Source organism: Tiliqua scincoides, chromosome 1 (assembly GCF_035046505.1).
Source record: "Tiliqua scincoides isolate rTilSci1 chromosome 1, rTilSci1.hap2, whole genome shotgun sequence".
Lineage (NCBI taxonomy): Eukaryota > Metazoa > Chordata > Lepidosauria > Squamata > Scincidae > Tiliqua > Tiliqua scincoides.
The window spans coordinates 112,123,448-112,139,214 of NC_089821.1; the positions used below are offsets into that span (position 1 = coordinate 112,123,448).

At 44.0% G+C, this 15,767-nt stretch overlaps 1 protein-coding gene across 1 annotated transcript in view; it reads left to right on the forward strand.

Moving 5' to 3' along the window:
• Positions 1–3,496, forward strand: part of DNAJC10 (DnaJ heat shock protein family (Hsp40) member C10) — a 30,718-nt gene extending 27,222 nt beyond the window's left edge. The window contains exons 22-23 of the mRNA XM_066635180.1: positions 335–448; positions 1,211–3,496. Of these exons, the coding sequence (XP_066491277.1) occupies positions 335–448; positions 1,211–1,222 (126 nt within the window). The 3' untranslated portion in view covers positions 1,223–3,496. The remainder of the gene's footprint in view (positions 1–334; positions 449–1,210) is intronic.
• The last annotated feature ends 12,271 nt before the right edge of the window (positions 3,497–15,767 follow it).

The following is a 15,767-nucleotide window of genomic DNA, read 5'->3' on the forward strand; positions in this document are numbered from 1 at the left end:
TAAGTGCTTCTTAAATATTGTGGCTCCCGGACATCTCTCTTACAATAAACGTCAGATGTTTGAGAGAGATATGTGGCTCTCATGTTAAGTGAATTTGGCCACCCCTGGTCTAGAGAATATGAATGCAGTTAACCACAGAGGAAGGGGAAAACTACTTTTCCTTTTTAAAAAATTCTTTTTAGGTCTCTAAGCTCTCTGTATTAAACAATCCAGGAAACTTTTCAGCCCATAGAATGGCAATATTTTTTTCATATAAAAGATGGCAATTCACTTTTTCTCTTTGTTACACAATTGTTTAAACCAGAAGTGATAACAGTCTTTCATTTTCTTAAAGAAAAGTGCTTTTGGGGAGAAAATAGACAGCCTTGATGCAAAAGCCATAGCTGAACTCTTGATGCAGAAAGTCAGTGATATTCAAAATAAGAAAAAAAAGTCTTCCAGGAATAAGGTGAGTAGTTTTGGCATGCCACTAAACAGAGATACTTATCGTCTTTATCTTGTGCCTGTTTATGTCTGTGTATTGTTAAATGTGTATTATCTTGTGAACAAAAAGCAAATATCTTGCTGTGCCACCCGTCTTCTTACATTTGACTCCATTGGTACTGAATTGCTTCAGGTACTCTAAAGATCTGATACAGCTAGTCAGAGATACTTTGAAGAGAACTGCTGAGTTACTGGGTGGCAACTAAGGGCGCAATCCTAACCCCTTATGTCAGTGCTTTCCAGCACTAACTTAGCGGTGCCAGTGGGACGTGTGCTGCATCCTACAGTGACATCCTACACGAGTGTCACTCGTGGAGGCCTCCTCAAAGTAAAGGAATGTTTGTTGCCTTACCTCAGAGCTGCATTGCCCTTATTTCAGTGCTGGAAAGCACTGACATAAGGGGTTAGGATTGCACCCTAAGTCAATTCTGGTGTTTGTTGGGAAAGGTCACTGGGAAATAACCTGTGTTCTTCACAATGGTAGAAAAGAACAATATATTGCAGAAGGAGGGACCCATAGTAACCAACTTGATGAGCATAATATAAATTATGCAGTGGCATCTTTCATAGCAGTGGAGAAAAATGAATCTAGTGTTCCTCATATTCTTCTTGAACATGAAAGAACATTTTGATATACTTCTACTAAGAGTTTACATCAAACAGTGGTATTTTACTACGTCAGTCACTAACTCCTTTCCCCTGCCCACCCTTTCTTTCCAACACCTAGGATGAACTCTGAGTGATGGAGTGAGTTCAAACCTACTGAAGCTGTGACAATGGAAAATATTGTACCACGCTCCTGGCAGAAGAAAAAGGAACACATGGGGTTTCATGAATGTACGATTTATCTCCTCAAATGCAACGGAACTTGCTCAGAAACATTCAGTGTTCATTTTATAATGTGGGGAGGGGAATTTAATCTGTCAGCCGTTGTGGCATACAGACTGAGCTTCTGTTTTCAGTTTATAGATTTGGTCTGTAGTGGGGGCACTGCAGTGGGGGGAACTTGAGTTCTTCAAGTCTCTCTACAAAACAGTTATGCTGAAAAACGAACACTAATTCCACCTGTGAAACAGCAGGCTGACAGACTACTCAGCAGTACCAAAAGGCTGCAGTGTACTCTTCCTTTCCTGAGAGGAGCAGAATGGTCTGAACAATTATTATACCTCAGCATTGTAGCTAGTGAGCTTTTGTTTTCTTTTGTCTGAAAATTCACTGGGGTGAAATGTGTGTTTGGTGAACTTCAGTGTCCCTGGCATTGAGGCCTTCCTGCACGCGAATATGTTGGCCATTTGAGTCATTTTTTTAAGCCCTCAGAGGACCCAAGTGCACTGTTTTGGTGTACAGAGGCCAAGGAAGAGACCCTGCCTGTGCTGGATCTTTAGCACTTAATGAGCCTATTGTGTCCATAAGTTGCTGCACACCAGTTTTGGCTTTTGGGGGGATTATTCTAGAAATGCTGAAAGAGCAGATATTTTAGTAAAGGTGCAGCAAGCTGAATCCAGCAGGTGGCAGCATGTGCACCAACTCACTACTGGCTGCATCAGCAGAGAACCAACACAGGCAAGGCTTTTCCCATAGGCAACATGCAGCTGAGGAACCATAAGAAAAGGCTCAGTCACCCCAATCCATTCAATGGGACCCACCCTTAAGGTAAGCATGGTTAGAAACACAGGCTGCATTTTCCCAGATCTAAGCAGCTGTATGCTGGAAGAAAACCCATGAAAAATAGGCAGTGACTGAGTTTCCTCTATATGATTTTTCCACTTAAAACTTCAAAATGAACTGCAAATCTGGTGGAGACTGAAGTTGCCGTTTGAGGCATGTGTTTAACCGTTTTGATTGACTTTTGCAGCATTTCAAGTGCCTTCTGAATTTTTACTTCTCAGTAAGGATTGCATTTTCAGGAGTTCGTGTTGCTAGTTTGAGAATTTCTTATTTTCACAGTCTGTTGGACGGTGTCTTTAAAATGTGCAAATACAGTGCATTTTTTTTCTGATGTTGAAACAACAACTTACATTTTAGTACCTTTATTGTACTGCTTAAAACTATGGGTTGGATCCCAAGTAGAATGAGTGCATCAGCTACTGTGCAAATTATTTTTCCCTTTGCTTTTCCCTAGCACAGTTTCCTGAAGAGCCCCCTGAAATTCACTCCTGAGGGTGTGGGACCTTTGGGAACAGCGTAGAATATGGCAAAAGGACAGAATTTCACAAATTGGCACATTTTGTTTGTATGAGATAGCTTCGGATCCAACCCATTAATTTGAAAATTACACACTGGAAATTTGGAGTACCTTTACTTTTAAATAAAATATTATAGTTTTCTTCTCCCTAAGTATGGAGCATTGGATACATACGTATAGTGCAGGATGGCGCTTGATCACTGACTACAAAATGTGCAATCGCTTATTAGTAGTTACAGGGCAACATATGTATAAAAATTATTCTACATGGGCAAAGATCAATTTTTTAAAATTAATTTGTTCCTGCATACATTTATGTGTGTGTGCTTGACACTTCTCAACTATAAAAACACTTTTATTATCAGTCATTCCTCACCCCAGCCCAATTTATGCTTTGATTATACTCAGTCACCCTCTTGATCAGGGGTGCTCAGTACGTCGATCGCGATCCACCGGTCGATCTCGAGGCAAAATGAGTCAATCGCAGGCTTCCCTCCTGTCCATGCATTCCTGTGAGTGAGCCCCGCCCTGGGAGTGACGCCCTCTGGGAGTGAGCTCCTGTCCACGCATCCCTGGGAGTGAGCCCTGTTAACTCTACTGGGGCTGACTCGTGAGTAGACCTGGAGAGGAGCCGCTGGCAGGCTTCTCTCCTGACCACGCATCCCTGGGAGTGAGCCCCATTAACTCTACTGGGGCTGACTTACCTTTCCCCTGTTTTTGCACTGGTATGTATGGAGATCTGCCCCCCCCCCAACTTCCATCTGTTGGTTCTGTGTGCAAGGGGTTTTGCACTGGTCTTGCTGTGATGTCTATGTAGAGATCATCCCTCCCCCACACCTTTCCCCTGTTTTTGCACTGGTCTGTATAGAGATCTGCTCCCCCCCCCCCTTGTATTGGAATCGAGGAAGATCTGGTGAGGAGGTAGATGTGGTGTCAGCAGTGGCCCCTTTAAGGGTAAGGCCTGGGCATCCAGCAGAGTGTGCTGCACAGCTGCAGCCACTTGAAGGCAATAGGGCCCTCAGGGATATAAGAGCACCTGAGGCAGGAAGGGCTCCACTTATTTATGTGAGTCAGCCTTTTCCTACATGAAGATCATTAAGTCCAAGTACCGTTCCACCATGACTGATGAACATTTGGAAGTGTGCTTGAGGCTGGCTGTCAGCAGCTACTGTCTGGACTATGCATCCTTGGCTGATTCACTTCAGTGCAAGTCATCAAAGTAAACTCAAGTAATTACAAAAAATGTTTATAGTTAATTATGTTGTGTTGTGCAATATTGGCTCATGCGGTTATGCAAGGTACACCAACATACATTGTACACATAAATGTTATATGTTATGATGGCGCGAACATTGTAAAAAAACTCTGGTAGATCTCCAGGCCTTGCTGGGTTTCAAAGTAGCTCTCAAGCCAAAAAAGTGTGAGCACCCCTGCTCTTGATTATTCCATCAGATTTTAGTTAGTAACTAGGAGTTGGACCGTCTTTGGGTTACCCTTATTAGCAGAATCAAATGCAGTTAGCAATGTTGTTTTGGAGGGGTGTTAGAAATGTGTATGCTCCATCCATTTGTGTTGCAATGCTCCTAACTCATGAACTTTTATAATACAATAAATGGTTGCATTCAGTATATTATAGCCTTTTAACATTCTGGGTTCAGGATCTGTCAGGTCAAGTTCCATAACTTTCAGTCTAGAAAAAGGAGCACTATCATTTTTAAAAGTAGTGAGGGATTTTATCTGAATTACAGTGCAATCCTAATTTGTGCTGGAACAGGCAGGCCAGTGGGGCTGCGCTGTATCCAGGACAAGTTTCAGGCCGGGTCTGGCTCAGCCCGAGGCAAGGGGAAATAATTTTCCTTACCCGGGTAGAACTGCAACACCCCAATGGGTTTACTCAGATCTTCGCTACCTAAATAGGTGGCACAATCTGAAGTTGCCCCAGGCTCCCCAAGAACGGGCCTAGGATCTGGCAAAGTACTGGATCCTGACCCCGCCTTCCACTCCCCACCCATGGGCCCACCCACCACCTGCCCTCCCTCAGCCCCAAAACTTCTCCCCATTTCCTCCCCAGCCTCCCCACTCACACCCCCAGATCCCTGCACTGGCCTGGAAAGGCCGGCGCAAACTTACCAAGCCCTCACTGACTTCCCCAAGTTTGCGACATTCCCAGGCCAGCCCAAGGGCACATTAGGATTGTGCCCTTAGTCTCTCATTTGTATTTTAGTTATGTTCATGAGGAGCTGTTCAATAGGCTAATCACACCTTTTTTGTTGGGAAGGGAGGGAAGAGAACCTTTTGTCGGAATTATCTTTAAAGCTTATTATATAAAAAGAGGAAGAGGAAAAAATATTTGATGAAATTACTTTTATACTGGAAAACTGGATTCATATGAGATGTTATGTACTTGGAAACATTTAGTTTGCCCAAATGGAAGTTAGAGAGCACAATTTATACGTAAAGGTAGAGGTGTGCCTGTTCACAGTGTGAATATGTGTCTTACTGATGGGTTGTGGTTCATGGAAACTGAGCTAGAAATCTCTGGGTGTAAAGTTCTCCTTATACACATGCATGCTTTTTGAGTACTATCAGAAGCATTTTATATTGTTTGTCATTAGTTAAGTCCATGATTAAAGCCCCAACTGAAAATAAGTAAAACTTTTCTAAATATTAAGCTTTTGGTAGTGTTTTATGGGTTATATAGTAAATGTTCTAAACCAGCAGACTTAGGGCCCAATCCTATCCAATTTTCCAGCCCCAGTGCAGCCACAATGCAGCCCCAAGGTAAGGGAACAACTGTTGCCATACCTTAAGGGGGCCTCTGTGAATGCTGCCCCACCACAAGATGCAGTGCATACCCCATTGGCACAGCTGCACTGGCACTGAAAAGTTGGATAGGATTGGGCCCTTAATGCCTAGGGGAATCAGTACAATAAAAATGAAACCAAATTTGCAGCCATTTTTATGTATCTGGGCTGATGGTCACAGGCCATGCAGAAGTTAAATAGTTCTTTAGCTGGAAGCACAACTTAAGCAGTTAATGCATTGTTTGTCAGAAATACTCTGGTAAGAAAGAAGATTTAAAAAAAAATGATTGAGGCAAGTATGATCCTTTTTACTAGAGTTCAGATAACTAGCATTTTAGTCTGTTGACATAAAAGTTCTTTTCAAGGCAGAGATCTGCAGTGACAAACAGGAATAGCTACAATCTTCTCCAAAAGACATTCCAGCCAAATAAATATACATCTGCCTTCTAGGCAAAAACAAATGCTCTTAAAAACCAAACTCCTGGGGTAGACATTCTCAGCAGCTGTGTGGCTGAAGTCAGGCATCTGATGCACTTCCAGTAAAAACAGGTATGCAGCAATAGTTGCAATACTTGCTGAACACATTTTGTGCGGAAGAGAGTCTGTATGCATTGTTTTACGTGTTCACAGCTACCCTGTTGAGTTATGTGTTCGTGATGTTTTCACCACTGACCATTAACATTGGTTGAACTTATGCCCCATCAACCTTCCACTGGCAACAAAATCAGTACTCTGATGTATTTTTTTTAAGAGAAATAAAAAACGCACACTTTAGGTCAAAGAGATCAGAGTCTTTTGAAGCAGAACAGTTTGCATTATTGTAAGTGCTGCAAAATGTTTAGTGAGAAACTAGGGTGTCATGTTCAAAACGCTCTTCATATGAAGCAAGTTTTGGAGGAAAGGGTACTCTGGAGAATTAAAATCCCCCCCCCAATGCTTGTTATGCTCCACGCGCAGGGCCAGCTAGGCAGGCGGAGATCAGGGGTCTCAATGCGTGGATGAGACAGTGGTGTAGGGAGGAGGGGTTTAGATTCGTTAGGCACTGGGGAACGTTTTGGGACAAGCGGGGCCTGTACAAGAGGGATGGGCTCCACTTGAACCAGAATGGAACCAGACTGCTGGCGCATAACATTAAAAAGGTGGCAGAGCAGCTTTTAAACTGATCCCTGGGGGAAGGCTGACAGGAGCCGAGGGGCATCCGGTTCGGGACACCTCATCCCTATGGGATGAGGATGGGGAGGTTAGAAAACAACAAGACAAAGGCAGAGTAGGAGAAGAAATTGGGAAAAGTAGCATGATGAGATGTGATAGACAGTTTGGCACAATGAGAGGATGCGAGGACAAAGGAGCGAATAAGCAGCGCATCCTGGGGCATTCTGTGTACAAATGCTTTTATGCGAATGCCCGTAGTCTACGAGCAAAGGCGGGAGAACTGGAATGTCTGGTGACAAGGGAAAACATTGACATAGTGGGCATAACGGAAACCTGGTGGAATGTGGAGAATCAGTGGGATACCGCAATCCCGGGCTATAAACTCTACAGGAGGGACAGGCAGGGGCGTGTTGGAGGTGGGGTGGCCGTTTATGTTAAGGAAGGGATAGAATCCAGCAAAGTAGAGATTGAAGGTGGGTCCGACTCCACCGTAGAATCTCTGTGGGTTAAATTACCAGGCTTGTGCAGCGATGTAATACTGGGGGCGTGCTATCGTCCTCCAGACCAGAAATCGGATGGGGACCTTGAAATGAGGAAACAGATCAGGGAGGTGACAAGGAGGGACAGGGTTGTAATCATGGGGGACTTCAATTATCCTCATATTGACTGGGTCAATTTGTGTTCTGGTCACGATAAGGAGACCGGATTTCTTGACATGCTAAATGACTGTGGCTTAGAGCAGCTAGTCATGGAGCCCACCAGAGGGCAGGTGACTCTCGATTTAATATTGTGCGATACACAGGACCTGGTTAGAGATGTAAATGTTACTGAGCCATTGGGGAACAGTGATCATGCTGTGATCCGTTTTGACATGCACGTTGGGGGAAGAGTACCAGGCAAATCTCTAACAAAAACCCTTGACTTCCGACGGGCAGACTTCCCTCAAATGAGGAGGCTGGTTAGAAGGAGGTTGAAAGGGAGGGTAAAAAGAGTCCAATCTCTCCAGAGTGCATGGAGGCTGCTTAAAACAACAGTAATAGAGGCCCAGCAGAGGTGTATACCGCAAAGAAAGAAGGGTTCCACTAAATCCAGGAGGGTGCCTGCATGGCTAACCAGCCAAGTTAGAGAGGCTGTGAAAGGTAAATGGAAGTCTTGCCCTAATGAGGAGAATAAAAAGGAACATAAACTGTGGCAAAAGAAATGTAAGAAGGTGATATGGGAGGCCAAGCGAGACTATGAGGAACGCATGGCCAGCAACATTAAGGGGAATAATAAAACCTTCTTCAAATATGTTAGAAGCAGGAAGCCCGCCAGAGAAGCGGTTGGCCCTCTGGATGGTGACGGAGGGAAAGGGGAGATAAAAGGAGACTTAGAGATGGCAGAGAAATTAAATGAGTTATTTGCATCTGTCTTCACGGCAGAAGACCTCGGGCAGATACCGCTGCCTGAATGGCCCCTCCTGACCAAGGAGTTAAGTCAGATAGAGGTTAAAAGAGAAGATGTTTCAGACCTCATTGATAAACTAAAGATCAATAAGTCACCGGGCCCTGATGGCATCCACCCAAGAGTTATTAAGGAATTGAAGAATGAAGTTGCAGATCTCTTGACTAAGGTATGCAACTTGTCCCTCAAAACAGCCATGGTGCCAGAAGATTGGAGGATAGCAAATGTCACGCCGATCTTTAAAAAGGGAAAGAGGGGGGACCTGGGAAACTATAGGCCGGTCAGCCTAATATCCATACCGGGTAAGATGGTGGAATGCCTCATCAAAGATAGGATCTCAAAACACATAGATGAACAGGCCTTGCTGAGGGAGAATCAGCATGGCTTCTGTAAGGGTAAGTCTTGCCTCACGAACCTTATAGAAGTCTTTGATAAGGTCAACAGGCATGTGGATGAGGGAGAACCCGTAGACATTGTATATCTGGACTTTCAGAAGGCATTCGACACGGTCCCTCACCAAAGGCTACTGAAAAAACTCCACAGTCAGGGAATTAGAGGACAGGTCCTCTGGTGGATTGAGAACTGGTTGAAGGCCAGGAAACAGAGAGTGGGTGTCAATGGGCAATTTTCACAATGGAGAGAGGTGAAAAGCGGTGTGCCCCAAGGATCTGTCCTGGGACCGGTGCTTTTCAACCTCTTCATAAATGACCTGGAGACAGGGTTGAGCAGTGGGGTGGCTAAGTTTGCAGACGACACCAAACTTTTCCGAGTGGTGAAGACCAGAAGTGATTGTGAGAAGCTCCAGAATGATCTTTCCAGACTGGCAGAATGGGCAGCAAAATGGCAGATGCGCTTTGATGTCAGTAAGTGTAAAGTCATGCACATTGGGGCAAAAAATCAAAACTTTAGATATAGGCTGATGGGTTCTGAGCTGTCTGTGACTGATCAGGAGAGAGATCTTGGGGTGGTGGTGGACAGGTCGATGAAAGTGTCGACCCAATGTGCGGCGGCAGTGAAGAAGGCCAATTCTATGCTTGGGATCATTAGGAAGGGTATTGAGAACAAAACGGCTAATATTATAATGCCGTTGTACAAATCGATGGTAAGGCCACACCTGGAGTATTGTGTCCAGTTCTGGTCGCCGCATCTCAAAAAAGACATAGTGGAAATGGAAAAGGTGCAAAAGAGAGCGACTAAGATGATTACGGGGCTGGGGCACCTTCCTGATGAGGAAAGGCTACGGCGTTTGGGCCTCTTCAGCCTAGAAAAGAGACGCCTGAGGGGGGACATGATTGAGACATAAAAAATTATGCAGGGGATGGACAGAGTGGATAGGGAGATGCTCTTTACACTCTCACATAACACCAGAACCAGGGGACATCCACTAAAATTGAGTGTTGGGCGGGTTAGGACAGACAAAAGAAAATATATCTTTACTCAGCATGTGGTCGGTCTGTGGAACTCCTTGCCGCAGGATGTGGTGATGGTGACTGGCCTGGACGCCTTTAAAAGGGGATTGGACAAGTTTCTGGAGGAAAAATCCATTACGGGGTACAAGCCATGATGTGTATGCGCAACCTCCTGATTTTAGAAATGGGTTATGTCAGAATGCCAGATGCAAGGGAGGGCACCAGGATGAGGTCTCTTGTTATCTGGTGTGCTCCCTGGGGCATTTGGTGGGCCGCTGTGAGATACAGGAAGCTGGACTAGATGGGCCTATGGCCTGATCCAGTGGGGCTGTTCTTATGTTCTTATGCTGCTCATCACACAGCATTGAGTTGACATTTTTCTAATGCCCTATTGCTGCCTTCTGTCCTTTTCTAACAGTGTCTGTCTTCGGATTCAGCAAATATTGCCAAATAGGTTGCAAACAGCCTTTGGGCATCTCCTCTAAAAGTGCAGGCAGCAGCTCTTTCTCCCCAAAAGCACCTATGGAATGTTGGCATCCCTTCCCAATTCACCACTATAGTTAGACTTTCAATGGAAGACTATTGTGTCGAAGCTGGTAATCTCTAGCACATACTGAAGCAGAAGATCAGGATTTACTCATGGCCTATGAGTCAGGTCTTCAGATGCTTTTGCAGTAGGTCAGAAAGGGCTTCTGAGGTCTAATTGTTTGACAATAGCAGAAACAAAACATTTAATTTTTAAAAAGCTACTGGGTCAAAATGAAAGGAGTTGATTTGTTTGGGCTGGGCTGGGTATGTACTGTGTGTGTCATTCCCGGTATACGACTTGTGACTCAACTCCAGCTGGTGGGCTTCAGGTTCCAGTAAAAACCAAAGTAGTTCCCACAAGCTTGAGATCTACCCACCCTGTGTTTTGGCACATGTCATCTGCCAGAGGTGTGAACTGACAAGTGCTGTAAGGCTAAGCCATGCCACATGGTTGTCAGCACTTGCTACAGAGAACAAAGTGATAGCAACATCTGGTGTTTTGATCCAATGTGGTATGTCTGTTCTGGTGTTTTGTGTGTGTTTTTTTTTTTCTCCAAGAAAATATGCTCACAGCTGTAAAGCTACTGGCCGTTAACCCAAACTGTAACTAATTTGTAAAATAGCAGTTTTAGTCAGCTTTATTCCAAAAAAGCAACAAGACTTTTAGTTTATGATCTCTAAATGCCTGGCATGTTGCATACCCTGAAAGAGAAATAACAGTCAGAAAAAGTTCACCAAAGTTCCTCCACTTCCAAAGCTACCTCATTCACATTACATTCCCAACCCTTAGGGAAGAGGTTCTCAAACTGGGTTGTCGCAATGCCCCAGCCCAAGAAACTCTGACCCCTCCCCCTTAAGGGGTGGGATAACTATGACAGCAACACAGGGCTATTTTTAGACTCACCAAAGCCTGCAGATGCCCTCTGGAGGGTGGGAGAAGCTTACAGGCCCCTCTGGAAGCCTCCCCACACTGTAGAACTGAAAAATGCTTGTGTGATTCACTTCCAGTTTTATCGTGAAACTGGAAGTGGGACCTGTGAGCACTTCTCAGCAGTTCTAAAGTGCCAAGAGGCTTGCAGAGACGCCAGTAAGCTTCCTCCACCCTCCAGAGGGCATCTGCAGCGGGCATCTGGTGATTGTGATTGCAGGAGCTCTGGTGCCACCCCCTTCCCTCCCTGGCAGGGACTCGCAGTGGCCCAAACTCTCCTTCCATACTGTACGGACTTAAAACAACCTTAAGAGCCAATCCTACTGGGTATATCACTGGTACTGGGTGTTGTAAAAGTGCTGCAAGGCACTTTCTCGCTGGCAGAGAGGCCAGTGCCAGTTGATGCTGAACCTCAATGCTATGAAGACACAGGACTGAAGCACTGGCAGTGAGTACCCCCACCAGCTGACAGGGAGGCTGTTCAGGATGCGGGAAATGCGCGGGAGGGAGGGATTGTGGGCGAATTGGGCCTGGGAGGGGGCATGGCTGCTGTTGTATCCAGTGCCCCCTTCCTAAACTGAGCCGTCTGACACAGGCTTCCTCATTCTGCACCAGCGCTGGTGCAGATTCAAGGAGGCCCATTGGGGCCAGCTGTGCTCTACCCATGGTAAGGGAACAAATGTTTCCTTATCCCGAAGAGACTCCAGCAGCTGCTCTCTGCACTGCTGCACCTCACGTCGGTAGAGCTTAGGATTGGGTTGCCCATATGGTACAAGTATAACCAGCTCAAAAGAAGTAACAATATGTCTGTCAGGTGGCAATTTCCCTACACAAGTTGTGGGAGGAAGGGAGTGTGGACCATCCTGTATGAAAATTTTAAATACGCCTTATTGGTCATGTCTACATTAGTTTGGATCCCACTGCTATATGTGAGCTTCACATGCATAAAGGCAAACAGACAGTTGTACCTCACTAGTGTGTAAAAATAGCATAGATTTGGCCTAGTTTTTACAGAAAGCGGCTTACAAATATTTTAAAATCAGTATGCAAAGAAACCATCTGATGATCAAATCCTGGGCATAAAATCTCCAGTTCCATTCTCTGTGATACTGATTTATGTTGAGATTTGATGCGATTTCTTTATTGCAGCTTAAAAATGAGAGTTCAGAATGTGAATACTAGGCAACAATTGGTGTTTGTTTTTCTAGCAAGGGCCTTGTTAGCTTCTGCATAACCTGGGAAAGGATTTAATATTAGAAGGAAGGCATCAGGCATAACAAGGCCCATTTTTCCTTTGATTCAGTGTGAGCACTTCTCTGAACTTATTCCACAATTCTGCTGCTTTCCAAATTTCACATCTTTCTCTCCCCTCCCATCATTGAACACAGAGGGACTTACCTCTCAGTATTTACTCATAGAATTGTGTTGCAAAATTAACTCCTTTGCTAGGCAAAGCAAAAGAATAGAAAGAAGTTATGAGATCACGTAATGGTCAACCAATTTCTGACACAGTATTAAAGTACGTAATTGGTCTTTACCATGACACAGCACTGGAGAGAGATTTACAGTTTAGATATACAGCGTATGTGAAATTTTAGCAGAAATTAAAGCTGTTAAAAAGCATTCCACTGATAAGATCAGGTAGTGAATGTTCCAAATCCAGTCAGCAAGTGGCATTTTAATGTAATCTGATATCTTATTGCAGTCAGTAAACGCTACTCATGCTGCCATGTTTGGTGTATGTGACCAGAATTAACATGATTACAGTGTGTTTAAGTTACCTTTGGGAAGCCTACATCATGGATCTCAGCTGGTAGCACGTCATGTTAGCCTGAGCTCAGCAGCTGCTTTGCTGGGTTAGACAAGCAGATCTTAATTAGCAGAAAGCATTTAGGTGTAGTTCTGGCTTATGACCAATTTTTTATCTTCTCTGCTTTTCTTCCTGAACTTTTTTTTTTTTTTGCCTTTTAAGACTGCACTTACAGCTGTGACCTATGGAAAGCGGAAGAGACTTGGAAGCTGGAGTGGGATATTGTACATTTTTATAATCTCCACAAGGTTGAAATGATCCTATATTTCCAGCAAGGTTAGAGTTACAATTCAGAGAGATGAGGCTTGGCAAAGAGAAGGTTCAGTGTAACGTTGGAATTATTGCTTTATTACCTATACTAACAGCATTTTAGTAATAGTACTGTGCAGCGGTTACAGAGTTGTGCCTGGACTGAAGAGAGCTGGGTTCAAATCCTGCTTTAGGCTATGTGGTCTATAGCAGTCCAACTTACCTCACAGTCTTGCTGTGTGGGTAAGAGGGAAGTGGGCAGTGAATGTTATCTCCTTGGAGAAAGGGTGGCTATAAATGTGAGGAATCCTTCAGCATTGTTCTTTTTTTATATGAATAATTGTTCAAGGTCCTTTATGTTCAAGGCATTATTTATTTAATCCTTACGTGTGAATTCACAGCTAAGGCAACATTCCAACTCTGGGCTTTACAGCTTGCTCTCAGCAACGGTTGCTATACAGCAGCTCTCTTTGGTGGTATTCAACCACATGCCTACTATGGCAGGCAGCTTTTCTCCAATTTTTATATGAAATCCCTGTGCCAAAAAAAGCACAAGCTACAACTGACTACATGCTGCAGCAGAGGTGTCACTACGGTTTGTGTCACCCCATGATGCATTTCCTCCCGAACCAGACCATACAGAATAAATTACGATATCATATGCACAGCCTAAATGCAGTGGCATCACTAGGATTAGTGTCACCCCCATTAACTTTATTTTAATTTAGAACAGGACAAGTCACGCAACAAATCAGTAACCAACAAAAAAAACCAGTGCCCACTTGCTGACACTCACAACTGAATAAGAGCTTGAATTGGCTGTGATCTATGGAAATGAGGGGGTCACTCATACCAGTACCTTATTGGCTCCCTGCTGTGTCATAATAACACCTCATTGGCTCTTGGAACAATCAATCTCACTGGTCAGTTCTGAATTAAGAAAATCCACTTTGTTACATAAGGCACTTGTGTTTTCCTTTTATGATTTTTTGGCTAAAAGTTTTGATAGAATACAGATATTTCAAGGCAGTTTTTCATTGCAGTCTGTATTAAGTTATGCATCACACACTATATCACACAATAGTATTATTTGAAAATACCAAGATTTTCACAGTTTTGGCAGTAATGGAGTCACCCCCCCTTGTGTCACCCAGTGAGAGCCACACACCCCGCACCCCTTTAGCCATGCCACTGTGTTGCCGTACTGTTGCCTTGTGATCAAAATGCATGCGTAGGGGGAAATAAACCATCCACCAGGCTGTAGCATTGGCAGTAGGAAACAAGCCTGGAGAAGAGGATGCTTACAGCAGGCAAAAGTCATCTTTCCAACTTGGATGATGTTTGGGGCATAGGAAGCTTTTCCATTAGAAAAGTTATTGTAGAAAGTCGGTCATCCCATACGTGTGTTGTTCTTCTAACTGCCCAGACAGGGATAATAATGCATGGGATGGATCACTGTGGACTGCTCAGTTCAAGGTCAAACAGATAAAAAGTAGTGTACAAAATGATTTCCATAAAAAACAAATTAATGAATGGCTCCCTGTCCCCAAAGCGCTTACAACTGAAAGCAATCTAAATTGTTACATGGTCAAAATGGGTTCAAGTTGAGGAGGGGTGCACTATTTGCATTCTGGGGCTACTTTAGCAAATGCAATGGCACATGTCTAGTTGTGCTTCTTGGCCCAATTCCCATCTTGCCTTCATTGTGCTATCAATCATCCTCCTTTACAGTCATACAGAAATACGGATCCATGTCACGCCTGCTCAAACCAACGATAGCTCTATTTTATTTTATTTTTTAATACAGCTCTCACCATGACTAAGATGTTCTCCAACATGTATTTAAAATCCAGATGCAGTGGCTTTGTGACAGTGGTATGTACAACCCTTTCCAAGCTCTGAGTAATCCTTAGTAGAATTCAGTTTCCCCTCTAATCATGGGGTTTTAAAAGTACACTGAAGGCATGTGGCACTAATTGGCTACTTTACATTGGAAAGAAGCTTGACCGTACCAGGCCTTTTCAAGGATCCCTGCCTTGCAAAAACTGGCACATGTCCAACTTTGTTTTGATTGGGCGCATGGCTGCCTGTGTTTGTGCACACTTGGTGAAACAAAGAGGGTTCCTGCCTGCAATAAATGTACCCACCCTGGACTGACATAAATAACTCTCGGTAAAGGGAACCAGTCATTTTGTGTTTAAATGAAAAAATGGTAGCCTTCAGTATGTGGCAGGTTACCATTGGCAGAAGCTGTTAGACCTTATCCAAAAATAACCCAGAGTTCTACTGCACCCAGAATCTGTTTGACAGTTTGCTGAATGTAAAATACCTTGGATGAAAGTGGTTTGTGCACACTTCATCTGAAGTCAGAAGGCTGGCAGCCCAATCCTATGACTGTTTACTCAGAAGTAAGTCCCATTAGAGTCAATGGGGCTTACTCCCAGGAATGTGTGGATAGGATTGGGCTGTTAGATGCTACAGACTGGAGGCCAGTGCCATCAGAGTTCTCCTTGACGTACTGGGCTAGAAAACAGCCCTTGAAAGATTTCACAGTCTAAATGTCGACACTGCTACTTATTAAGCAATGTGTGTGGCACGGAGGCATAGTTAACATTCTTGTGCCTCTTCCGCATACATTTAATTGAATGTGACAATATAAGATGAAGCCAACAAGATTGCACCACCACATATTGCAAAAACAAAAGGGACTAATCCCCTTGAAAGGCTTGTGCAAAAAGAAAGCATTGTTCCTTAATAGAAGTACCTGACATATTTT